This window comes from Falco peregrinus, chromosome 1, assembly GCF_023634155.1.
Source record: "Falco peregrinus isolate bFalPer1 chromosome 1, bFalPer1.pri, whole genome shotgun sequence".
Lineage (NCBI taxonomy): Eukaryota > Metazoa > Chordata > Aves > Falconiformes > Falconidae > Falco > Falco peregrinus.
The window spans coordinates 25,230,536-25,243,202 of NC_073721.1; the positions used below are offsets into that span (position 1 = coordinate 25,230,536).

General features: G+C 40.1%; 1 protein-coding gene across 1 annotated transcript; it reads left to right on the forward strand.

The window, feature by feature from the left end:
• Nucleotides 1-2,934: 2,934 nt before the first annotated feature.
• On the forward strand, nucleotides 2,935-12,014 carry LOC101914582 (lipase member M). The gene is made up of 9 exons (XM_027788914.2): nucleotides 2,935-3,046; nucleotides 4,205-4,322; nucleotides 5,024-5,222; nucleotides 5,949-6,058; nucleotides 6,782-6,918; nucleotides 7,479-7,625; nucleotides 8,290-8,361; nucleotides 9,897-9,968; nucleotides 11,133-12,014. The coding sequence occupies exons 1-9, from the start codon at nucleotides 3,008-3,010 to the stop codon at nucleotides 11,364-11,366; spliced, it is 1,128 nt and encodes a 375-aa protein (XP_027644715.1). The 5' UTR covers nucleotides 2,935-3,007; the 3' UTR covers nucleotides 11,367-12,014.
• The last annotated feature ends 653 nt before the right edge of the window (nucleotides 12,015-12,667 follow it).

Below are 12,667 nucleotides of genomic sequence, written 5' to 3' on the forward strand. Positions count from 1 at the left end.
AAAGGAAATAAAGAGAAGATGTAAAAAAAATTCCACCCCATGTGTAGAGTCAATATTTGGAAATACTTCAAGTTCTAAAGCAGCTCTTTGAAAATCATTTCCTCTCCCAATTCCCTGCCAGAACCTTAAGTTGGACCTTTATATTTCTCTTTGAAAGCCTGCTAGCAAATCTTATAGGAACAGTTCTTTCTGGTCCATAAATACCAAAGAAAATATCCTCTAAGGGTATACTAAAAAATTCTGATCCTAACCAGAACCAGTATTGCAAGGAGAAAGCATGCAAGCTATAATATAAATAGAAATGTCAAAGCTGGTTCACAGCCTTGGTAGATGTTCATCTCAGGGTATAAGATAATCTGTTCTACATGGGTGAACAGCAACTGTGAGACAGAATGAATATTTGGAGGAACAAGTGTGGGGAACTAAACAAGAAAAAAATAATAATTGCAAAGTTTTAAAATACCAAGCTAGAACAGGCAGAATGCCATCTCCACCAGCTTTATAGCAGAATATGCAGCGGAAAAAAAACAAACCAAACCAAAACAAAATCTCAATCATACTTCTGCAAAGTTTGTTTACAGAAATAGCTAAGACACCGGTTAGGGAACATGGCTTCATTATGCTTCTACTCCACAAAAAGAAGAGCGTCACAAAGGTCCTAAAGACCTAACAATCTACTCAGAGCTACCTCGTCTCTACTGCTGGGCAATACTGGCCAATCTCCAGTATGCTTGAGACCACGGAGACAATGGCCATGATGGTAATGTTTCCTGAATCCACACAGATTGTCGAAAAGCATTCTAGCTTCGTAGCTATTAATGTAGGGAATATCTATTTTATTCTATGGCCATTTTAGAGGTGAAATAGGAATAAAGAAAATCTCCTGAAACCACTCCTGCAACAATGCAGCCCAAGCATTACAGAATTACAGAACAGCAGCCCAAGCATTAAAAGAATAAAAGAAAAAGATGTGCAACAACATCTACAGAAGTATCAAAGAGTCAGAGTTCCTTCCATCCTTTCCACGTAACATGAGAAGCTGGGAATGGAAGGTTGTTAATGAAAAACTGTTGCAGGTTTATTGACAATTTCATTAGGTACGATAAGGTATATCTATGAACATATTTGTTTTCAGAATTCCTGGTCCTGCTCTGCCACTCCACAGAGGCTGGTATTCTCCTTAAAAATCCAGCAATCTGTGATATTAAAAAGAGTCTTGTTATGGCTGTGGCAGCTAAGGAGATGAAAAGCATGAGGTCTGAGAATAAAAGGAGTTGCCTTTCTCTGTGCTACCCTAGGGAAAAGCCGAAGCAGTAGCAGAAGGAATGAGGAGTGGGAAAGAAATAGATGCTTATTGCCAAGGTGTTGCATGATTGGAGAAAAAACAGTGCATGACCACTGTTTTGCTGCCGTCTTTACCCAGAACTGCTTCCAAACACCCAGGAATTGAGTTTCCATTCTTCTGTCTTCTCGGTTGCTCAGCCAAATACATGATTCCTGGAACAAGGTTGGTCACAGTTTAATTTCTCTCTGACCCAAAACTGGTGAAGGCTTTGTTGAAGCTGCAAAAGACAGCATGAAACCTAGGCTTGAGAAGTTGCTTTATTATTTGAGAACAAATATATTTTGTTGTGTTGTTTTGTTTGTAACTCACATAGGTGAAAGGATGGCTATTTCTTGAAAGATTCTTTTGGCTAAAGAGAAGTAGCATGACTCATCTAGCCTGAATTCAGGTTACCCTGAGATAACTGGAGAGGCACAGGAAAATAGTAAGCGCAGGAATAAGATGGTAGTGGCTTTCAACAAAAGGAAAGAAAGCTAGCTCAGTTTAAAAAAGTTTTTCAAATGTCTGTTCCTTTTTCTACAAAAGAAGTCAAATATTTTTAAGATACAGATTATATCAGAACATAGTGTTAGGACGTCAGAATATAAATTGCTGTTCTGTGATAAGAAAAAAATAAGCTGTTTGTAGTATTTGGGAAAAAAAGTTATAAAGTCGTCTTGACTGGGAAAATAATAAATGTAATAGATTTTTTGGCTGATTCAGTCTAGCTTAGACATCTATCACTGGGACAACAGAGGTTTAGACATGGCCTCTAGGGATCTGTGTGGTGTAGAGAATTCTAATTCAAACACTGCATTTTCTTTGAGCCAAGACTATGCAGGTGTTCACAGACTGTGGAGCTGCTATGTTGCATCTAAGCAGGCTAGTCTCCTATCAGGTTTTTTGTTCCCTATTCCCTGAACAAAACCCAGCACTCAGTCTCTAGCTAGCATTACATTTAGCCAACCTTTCTTTTCCTTTCTCCATCCTTATTCTGTGGACTGGATAAATTCTGCCATTGAGCAGTTTTGCATAAATTACGCTAGGCAACTACAATTAAATGCTTTATTTATGTTCCTAAGTTCTTAATTAAATGATAAGTATTTTAATTTGTTTATTTTCAATTGTCTTTGTTTCTTCAGTTAGCTATCCAACATCTTGGTTGTCTCCACTTTGGAAACTTCACTGTGACAATGATTGATTCAGTCACGAGTTGCCCAATAACTCCAGTGTTCCCCAGAGTTAGCCAGAAGTGTTTCCTAATCATTCTACGGAACAAATGCGTGGTATGGTAATGCAAGTGCCTTCTCAGAACAAGGGAAATCCATTTCTCCAACAACTTCGCTCCTTTCTTTGGATTCACTGACACTTTTGTCCTGATTGAGAGCAGTATCCTGGTCCAAAGCTTAGCAGAGAATCCAGATTGCTGCCAAACTCTGGCAAAGAGGTGTTTAAAGTCAGCTTTGTTCCGTTTAATTAACAAGTAGGGAGTACCAGTCTAGCTCCATTTGGTATCAGGCAGCACTTCCCTCATCAGAAAAGTACAGAACCTGTCTGGATTACAAGTGCAGAGCAGGACTACTGACAGATGAATATGCTGTTCTATCCAGAGAGAAGATATGGCTGTGTGTTGCCGTGACGTATTTGTTTCAGGGGATTGCTTATTCAGAAGAACTCAGAAGAATGAAGAGAACTGTGGATCCTGAAGCATTTATGAATATTGTAAGTTGCTCAGTAGAGTGACCTGGGGATGGAAGGAATGCATGTCTCACAGCAGAGAGGTTTCTAGGTGTTAGATAAACTGCCTTTATTTAACCCATCCCCTCTAATCGCTCTATGTACTACAGCTTTCTCTTCTATTCTCTTCTGTCTGCATCTGTAGCAGCACGTCTTATGTTTCACAGAAATTAAGGCAAACACCTTTCCTTAGTAAATCTCCAGAGTTTTTAAATTTCCTTTGAAGTATCAGTTACCACTTTGCTATTGTTGGCACTAATCTCCTGTGTGAAAGAATGACCACTTAGAATGTCAGCATTTTATCAGCAAAGACAACTCTAAATAATTAGTGGTTTATGTTTTCTCCTTTTTTTGAATGACATGGCATAGATCATAAATGGCAAGCTTTTCAGAAGAGCACCTCTTGCCAAGCAAGCTTGTTTAGATCTTTAGTCACTCATTAAAATCTTGGGTTTTCTGTCCTGCATGACAAATTACATTGAGTAATTCTCTGAGAACAGGTTATAAAAAACAATCCTCTCTTGTAACAAAAGAAGTGGAATGTTACATATCGAAAGTAATACTTATTTCAGAGCTTAAGATTGACTAAGCTAGTGATTTTCCTTTGACTATGCAAGTGGCTGATCCAGTTTTTTTCCATAATGTAGTCAGTTTTTCAGTGGTACTCATCGCATATGTGCCATTCACAAAAGGGCAGTTGTGAACCTCTCTGGATTTCTCTGAAGGTAGCTTAAATAAAATGGTTTCATTTTGCATTACAGCAGATCAGGACCATGCACCCACACAGCTCCTCATCACAGCTATAGGAATCATAAGCTCCTGCTATGAGCTTGTAGTGATTCTTGTATCAGCAGAATGCAAGGGCTTGTCATGATTGTATGGCAGTAGTACAATACAGGGGTTTTATAACAGATTTTAACTGAATAGTCAAATCATGGATATAACACAAAGAATGAAGCAAATTTACTGTGGTTTTAAGGTTACAATATCCAATGTGATATTGCTTTATTTTGATGCTTAATATATGTAGACTAAATCCCCAGTTGTATCTGCTCTTTACCGTTCCCTCATTGTGAATATCTTATTCATATATTTTATGAAATGGACTTCTGCAGGCAAATGCACTTGTACTTTCTCTTCTAGAATGAGCTCATTGCTTACAAAGGATACCCCAGTGAGGAGTATGAAGTGACGACAGAAGATGGTTATATTATTACCATTAACAGAATTCCTTATGGTACACAGAACCAGGGAAATCCAGGTACAGTTCTTTAATATGAGATAAAACCAGCTAAGATAGGACACATTCTTGAAAGAGATACCTTATATTTGTAAAACATCCACCAAAGCTTGTGTAAGTAGAAGAATTTCTAGCAGAGAATTCTGGCTGCTCTGAACAGTTTGCAAGATCAACTGGTCTGGTGTCAAGCATCCCTATTTCTAATGAAAATCCACTATAATACAAAGCATATACCCTCATAATAAGAGTTGGTGAGTAAAAGTAAAAAAAAAAAAGGCAAAGGCTGTAATCTGTCCTATCAGCCTGTTTAGAGAAAGCTGCTCCAGCCTCTAATTTTGCTTTGGTTTTGCTTACACCTGGTTAATATCAGTGACTGATTCATATTTTGGGTAAAGGAAACCTCTGCAAACAATCCCACACCTTCATTCTTTATATCAGTGTTGAGAATCTCAAGCTTAGGGAGTTGAGCTGTACAAACAATGACCAGTATGTGCCAGGCTAGTTTTCACTGTGTCAGGCAGATCTTTCCAGAAATCCTTACAAAACCTTAGAAGTTCTCTCTTTACAGAAAGGGATACTTAGTTATTATGATTCGTTGTATCCCTTGAAGTTGGCATAGGAACAAATCCCAATATTGAATGTCAGACAGTAATGTCCCTGAACTACCAGAAAAATGAAAAAAAAAATCATGAACTGTTGTTTGTTTCTGATTTGCTTTTCAGCTTTGAAACCTGCTGTGTTTCTCCAACACGGATTATTGGGAGACGCTAGTAACTGGGTCACAAACCTGCCCAACAACAGCTTGGGCTTCATGCTAGCCGATGCTGGTTTTGATGTTTGGATGGGAAATAGCAGAGGGAATCGCTGGTCCAGAAAACATCAAAATTATTCCATTGATCAAGAGGAATTCTGGGCTTTCAGGTAGTCAGAACCATTGAAGGTCATCTTTACTGCCCACCATTACATATTTAACTAAGCTGGCTAACCCAGGGATTTACATATGCTGGCCTTTTAAAAAGCATTCTTTACATTCACTTTTGCTGAGGTGCTCCTATACACACATGAACTTTAATAGCGATGGAGACTACTTCCATTACTGTTAGCAGGGGTTCTTCAAACTAGAGGCGTAGCAACAGAGCAGTTCAGAGGAACCCACACAGGTCATCTCCAAGCCAATCCTCAGTTCTGGAGGCAGTTTTGGAAGCCATTTAGAAACACTCATCTGTGTATTACAATAACATGAAAATCACAGAAAGAGAAAATATGAATAATTTTTGCACTTATTTTAATGAACCTTTTAAAATAGACCTTTTCTTTAATGACAAATTGCATAAAATGTATGATTCCATGGAAGGAGCTCTCTTACTATATCACCACTTGTTCCTTCTGTGTAGACAGTTACAATTCAACCTGACACTTCTTCAAGTTATAGTCCTTCTGTTGATGTCAAGAGGGAAAATACCTCAGAAAATCTTGAGTAGTGTCTTCCCTATTCAGTTCCAGAAAAACACAGAACCTAAAATAGCTGAATGATTCACTAAATGGTTCATGATGTTTCTTTGCTGACAAGACTAATAAAAACATTAATTCAATTCAAAGTCTGATTTTTAATTTATGCATGCCTCTCCTTCAATCTCCTGCCTGCAGTTTTGATGAGATGGCAAAGTTTGATCTTCCAGCAGCAATAAATTTCATTGTGGAGAAAACCAGACAGGAAAAGTTGTACTATATTGGCTATTCACAAGGTGCTACTATTGGTAAGTTATACACAACAGACCAATGTTTTAGGAAAACAAGAATAAAATGTGATTTGAGGTACTGAGATACTGAATGTACCTGGGGTTTTCATTAATTCTTTGCAGGTGTGAAAAACGCAGGATAAGCTGTTTTCAGCATGTAGGCATTTTTAATTTAATATAAAGAGAATAAAACATAATGGGCCAAATGCACTGTTTCTGTAAGTCTGTCAGCTTAGAATTATACTGGAAATTATTGTGGGCCATGCAAATTGTTTCTTTCCAAGATGCAAGGGCATGTCCAACAGCAGCTGGTCAATTGACCAAAATAAACAAAATAGGAAGATGAGAGTACAGAAAGAGAAGTTGGTCAGTTTGGGCAGGACACACACAAAAAGAAAAGAAGAAATTGGATCAACCAAAAGAAAAACATCTGCTCCTCCCTATACTATATGAAATGCATGAATGTACATCAGAAGTGTGCATTTATGTTTAAATTGGTTTGGAATAAAGCTGCAGAGGCAAAATATAGAAAAAAATCTCTGTCTGAAGAGGGAAATAAAACTACAAGCTGGTAACATATGGAGAAGAGGGTTTTCACACAAATCTAGGCTGAACCATAGTCTCTAAACACCAAAAAAAGTTGCTTGTAGGTTTAAAATTGCAGAATAGAATTTATAAATACTGAAAATAGTCTAACATATGAATAATAATTTTCTTAATTCCTCTATTTTGTTTCCTCAGCTTTCATTGCATTTTCAACAATGCCAGAGCTGGCTCAAAAAATCAAACTCTATTTTGCGTTGGCACCTGTCACTACTATTAAATATGCTAGAAGCCCAGCAACAAAACTCCTCTACCTTCCTGAAAAATTGCTCAGGGTATGTGATATCTTGGTTTCAGTTGTTTAACTATATACTTGTTTGTTCAGCTCTTAAAATGGATAAACAGAAAGTATAGGGTTTTATGAAGTCTACTCATTTGCATGTGGGTAGATTTACCTTATGACTGAAGCCTTTGGAAGTTCAGGCTGGACATTAAGAAAAACATTTTATCTCTGGCAACAGTGCAGCACTGGGGCAGGTCACCCAGAGAGGTACAGAGATGCTGATCCTCAAAGGTTTCCAAGATTCCTGTAGACAAAACCACAACTGATGTGCAAGCTTAGAGCTAAACTATGAATTGGAGTTAACATTTAACATATCTCTTTATTAAAAGTGATGTAACACAAATTGAGTAATGCCTGAGCAGGCTGATGCAATGCAAAAACACCTAATTTCTCTGTTGTTTGTGGGAACATCATCTGGCAAATTAAGAAAAAGCAAGTGAGAACCACTGAAATTACTGGAGAAGAGGAACAGGACACAAGCACCTTTTGTAACACAACAGCACAATGTACAACTATACATTCTTAAATGAATATTACCTTTGTATTTCACAGGGTTTGCTAGGCAAAAGAGAATTTCTCCCCCAGACTGAATGTCTAAGAAGGCTAATAGCTCCTGTCTGCAGCCACCGAGCTTTTGCCCAGCTTTGTAGAAGTGTCTTCTTCAGTCTGGGTGGCTGTAACCTGAAAAACATTGACATGGTATGTATGACTCTTAGCAGCTTTACTAAGAGTTTAAGCTTCTGTTCCCAAAACTTACCTTCTATCCTGTGGCATGAATTCTGAATTTCTATTAGTCAACATCATATTGCAGGGAACAGTCCCCACTGCTGGACAGCAATATCTGCTGGTTGCCCTATCACTGGGCAGGGGACCACTGCCTCAATCCTCAGAAGGGCACTTGGCACCATCCCTAAAATCAACAGCTGCTCAAAGCCCCCAAAACTCTGCGGTCTGCCTTCTGCCAAACCCCACCTAGGGCACCATCCCCTGGTTCATACTGTGACTACTTCACATCTTCAGTATGCTGGCACACCACAGAAGGAGAAATAAAACCCCTATCTGTTTCATGTTTCCAGGACCTCTTTGCAATGGAGAAAGGAACACATGTATTCCCCTTGCCTTCCTCCTCCATGCCTTGGACGATCAGGGATGTGCTCAGAGGCACAGGATACCTCAGGAATACCTGAGAGAGAGTTGGCAGACACAGGGGGCTAAGACATGCTTAGGCATCTCATGCTACACACAGCTCATGCCACTCAATTTACGTTGGTTTTACTGATACATGACACAGCTGTGGCAGGCATCTTGATGTACATCTGAACAGAAGGGAGGAAGACAACACTCACTAAATATTTTCTTTCAGAACCGAATCAACGTGTATATTGCCCAAACCACCTCTGGAACTTCCGTGCAGAACATACTCCACTGGAGTCAGGTACTAGCAAACTCGTGGAAGACAAAATAGGTATTCACTTCTGGCTGAACGTTACAGAGGGGGTATAGCTGATCTCCTGTGGAGAAGCCATTGCTAACTTCTTGGAAACACATGCAACTTGTGGTTTACAATTGAAATCTCAGTTCAAAGCACTACTTTTCATTGAACCTTGTTTTTCCAGCAGGATAGAAATACCCTGTGTGATACAGGTACATTTGAAGCCAACAATGAAATGCTGTATTTGTGTAAAAATATGTGTGCTGGAAGCTGAGTATGTGGGTGTATGTATCACTTTTCTTATTGTGTATCCAGTAGCTTTTATAAATTATGCCCACTGCTCTGTACAGAGCTTACCTTAAGAAATCAGTTTTGTTTCCAATGTGCAGGTAAGAAATGAGAACACATTGGCTGCTTTGTAAAGTATCAAATTTTACTAGTATTTTAACTTATTGCTTTCAAAACTATCAGTTTCTGGACAGCAATAGAACTATAAATAGTAAACTATTTATTAGACTTGTTATATCCCTTACTTACAAGGTACTGTCACAGTGCATCCTCATCAGCAGTGCTGATGAAATCTGCCTTTCTGTCTTGGGGCTCACACTTTGAGGATTCGTGAAGTCTGGGCTCAGTCACAGAAGCTGCTGCATGCAAGGCAGGTTCCCCGGCAGCTCTGGAGGCTCTGGAGCAGAGCAGAAAGCAGCTGCAAGCACAGTGAGCTTGCAAGAGTGTTAATGCATTTTTCAACACTGCAAACACATAGATGAGTTCGAGTGACACCTGCACAGGCATTTGCTCAAAATCAAACAATACTTTTGGCTGTGAATTTACATAAAATACTAGATTTGATTAAGCTGTTTTTGTAACCAAGGCCTAGACCTGTAAAGAAAAAGGGTTACAAAGGCACAGTGGGGGGAGCTCTGCAAATTGACTCAGGTTTAATTCAGCATCCAGCCACAGACTGGCAAGTACAAACATGCAGGGGTAATACTCCTAAGCCTTCATTGTCATTACTTTTATTACTGTTAAAGGAGTTAATAGACACTTCCCCTCCAATATTAAGATCCCACTGATGGTGTCTCTCCTAGCAGTAACAACCCATGCTGTAGGCAAAGCCAAGGAATGCAGGGGGAAAACTAGAAATGGTTCCAGTTCTGTATTCAAACCAGGGAGGGAAAAGCAAACATGAAGAGCCACTCACGGAGCCGAGTGACAGCAACATGACTGTCAGAAGCAGCAGTGAGAGGAACTTGCTGGAGGTTGTTAACAGCAATTTTACAAACTAGAACAAACTGCCTATGAGAGCATCCCAGGGTGTTTCTGCAGAAGCCATGGGTTTTTTTGGTTCTGACAAAAAATATTGACTCCTTTTCACTGATTGAGACTTGTAATTAATTTACTGCTGGCTCTTTCATATCTCTTAGAAGAACTTTTGTTCAGGCTTTACATTGGAGTCAGAGGCTTAGCAGGGAAAGAATGCACAAACTTCCTGAATGCTAGCTTTGTAACTCCCCTTCTCTTGTTCATCCTTTTAGGAGGCCCACTCGGGGCAGTTCCAAGCTTATGACTGGGGCAGTTCAAAGAAGAACATGGAAAAATACCAACAGGTATATTTTGGTGAAACAACGTTACCACCCTTGGACAACACAGAAACACACAGGAAGAAAGCAAGGATGTAGCAGCAGACACATTTTCAGAATACAAGTAGATGAAAGAATTACTACTTTCCAGTTTGGAAGTCAACATAGAAAGCATGCAAGCAAAGTGGAGGGTGGGGACCAAAACTTTTCAATTTAATTATAAATAGGAATAAAGTGAAGTAAGGGTAGGAAACATCAAAAATTAATTTTGAAAAAGAAGAGAACATCTAATGGATAAGAGCAAACAGGCATCTTGCCTGCTCACATGATTGAAACAGTTACAAAAGCATGAGAGCCCAGGGAAACAATAGTATGAAGAGGGCAACTGGAAGGCTAATAGCTACCCCTAGATTCTGGCACCCAGAGACAAAAGGGCTTTGTCCTCAAGCAGTCCCTGAGGAACCCCTTCTCCGTTTAAGACTCTAATCCCATCCTTGACCTTCCTACCCTTTAGGTCTCCATAACAGCCCATCATTATGAATTACATGTTTTAATGAGGCCTTCCATGAAACGCAACTTCCTTTGGTTAGTTTTGAATTTGCTTGACCCTGGAAAGTCACTGGATGCCTTCTAGGTTTCGTGTTATGAGAAGCAAGGGGATAATGACTTCCTGTGCTCTTATTCACACCATTGTGACCGCATAAACCTGTTTCCTGTCCCTGCTCCGGCCTCTATTTTCCAAACTCAGGAGTCCTGAGCTACTTCCTCTCTCCTCCTACAGAAGTGACGCCATGCTCCTTTTCATCCTTGTCACACATTGCGTTTTCTAACTAGACTGTGTATGTCTTCTGGGGCTGACCAGTACTTCAAAAGGACCAAGATGGAGGTTTATCCAGAGGCATCCTGACATCTTCTGTCTTGTTCCAGGTTCCTGCCCTATGGATTCCTAGCTGAGAGGGCAAAGGCCCAACTGTAACTCTTTGTCAACTCAGCTGGCATTTTTCCTTTGGCTGTGCTATCAGCTGGGTCATCCCTACGAGCACAGGCAGAAAAGCCAAGCGAGGGCACTTCCTTCCTGTTTGGTTTAGGCACCTCCACTTTGAACAGTGCCAGAAGAAAGCCCCAAATGCATGTTTAAAGTTTGCTGTGCTTTCCTGGACATTCATTCCCATACTGCTTGATGTTTTTCAGGCTACTCCTCCTCCCTACAACGTAGAAGAGATGACTGTACCAACTGCAGTATGGACTGGGGGTCAAGACTGGCTTGCAGATGCCAAGGATGCAGCCATTTTACTGTCTCAAATCAAAAGGCTCATCTATCACAAGAGGATTCCTGAATGGGCACATCTGGATTTCCTCTGGGGATTGGATGCACCTTTGCGCGTGTACAGTGAAATTATTGATCTGATGCAGAAGCATCCTTAACCCACAACCAGTAGCCATACCTGACTCATTCAGTGATACTTGCTTTCACTCGGTATGAACAAAACCTTCTGCATCGGCTGGTTTCTGCTGGAATCAGATAAAGGGTTCCTCCTGGCACTATTTTCACACCACATGTCAATGCAATGCTTTTTGCATCTTGGTAGTGCACTTCATATTTTCTGGTAACCTGGTGGGTCAGTAATCACTTTCTATTTGATACAGCTTAGATTTTGCAATAACAATACTACACTAACAGAAGACAGGGTTTTCTGCTCTCTTCTTTAGATCCTAACAGTAATGAAAGCTCTGACTTGTTCTGGATACAGTCAGTAATCTCAAGACATTTTCCATTCTTCATATAATTTCTCAGTTTATTGGGTTGGCAGTTAATGAAAGGCATAGTGTAAGCCAAGACTAATTCTAACAGTTATGGTATTGATTAATTTTATTATTAGATGAGACAACGACCAGAAAGTAAAAACTGAGTTCGCACAAAAAAAATCACTCCTGAAAAAAAGATGGTTTGTCTTCATTTGAAACAGGGCTGCTTACTTTTTTCATACAAGGGACACAGGGAGGGTAGGCCCAGCAGAAAACAGTAGCCAGTGTCATGGTTTAAGCACACACCTGCATGATGGGAAGCTTGGGTTCAGGGCCCCCCACCCCGAGATAGAGAAATCTTGGCACATCCAATCCCTGCTGACAACACTTTTGGAATCTGTGTACATGAACTCTCCAGGGTGGGAGAAAGGAGCTGATTTCATCTTGGCGATGACAGCACTTCAATGGGACATTTTGGTTCAAAGTTACACTCAAAGAATGTGGCAAGAACCTCACATCTGCTATTTCACATGGAAGATGCTGGCTACCACAGAGCTGAGCTGTTCTAAACCTTCATCATGGCTCTGGAAAGCCTCTTTGGGGTTTAAATACTAAAATAAAAAGTACCCAAACATCACTAGAAAGAATCCATGTTCTCCTCCCCATGGCCATTTAGAGGACTTTGCCCATCAGTGGGAAGGGCTCCTTTGAAAACAGTACTGAAGAAACTGTTATCCGATTTATTTCCTGAGGGAACTCTGGCTCTACCAATCTTGTTTCAAATGGGCAGCTATTGCACATAGACACTCACTTGAAGGGTAGCCTCCATCCTTGCTAGGTTACAGCATCACAGTTCACCATCCCTCCACAATGACATGCCGTTAGCTTCACCATGAAAAGAAACACAGTGCATTTAGGGGTTTCCTTTCAGCATGATACCCTTCTCCATTTGAAGCAAACGTCAACGTGGGTCAAGTCTG

Bases quoted from the DNA above. Each gene is read 5' to 3' on its own strand.
- LOC101914582 (XM_027788914.2), top strand. From the start codon at position 3,008: ATGAAGAGAACTGTGGATCCTGAAGCATTTATGAATATT. The intron at 5,223-5,948 runs GTAGTCAGAACC...TCCTGCCTGCAG, and splicing joins GAGGAATTCTGGGCTTTCAG to TTTTGATGAGATGGCAAAGT. The intron at 9,969-11,132 runs GTATATTTTGGT...GATGTTTTTCAG, and splicing joins ACATGGAAAAATACCAACAG to GCTACTCCTCCTCCCTACAA.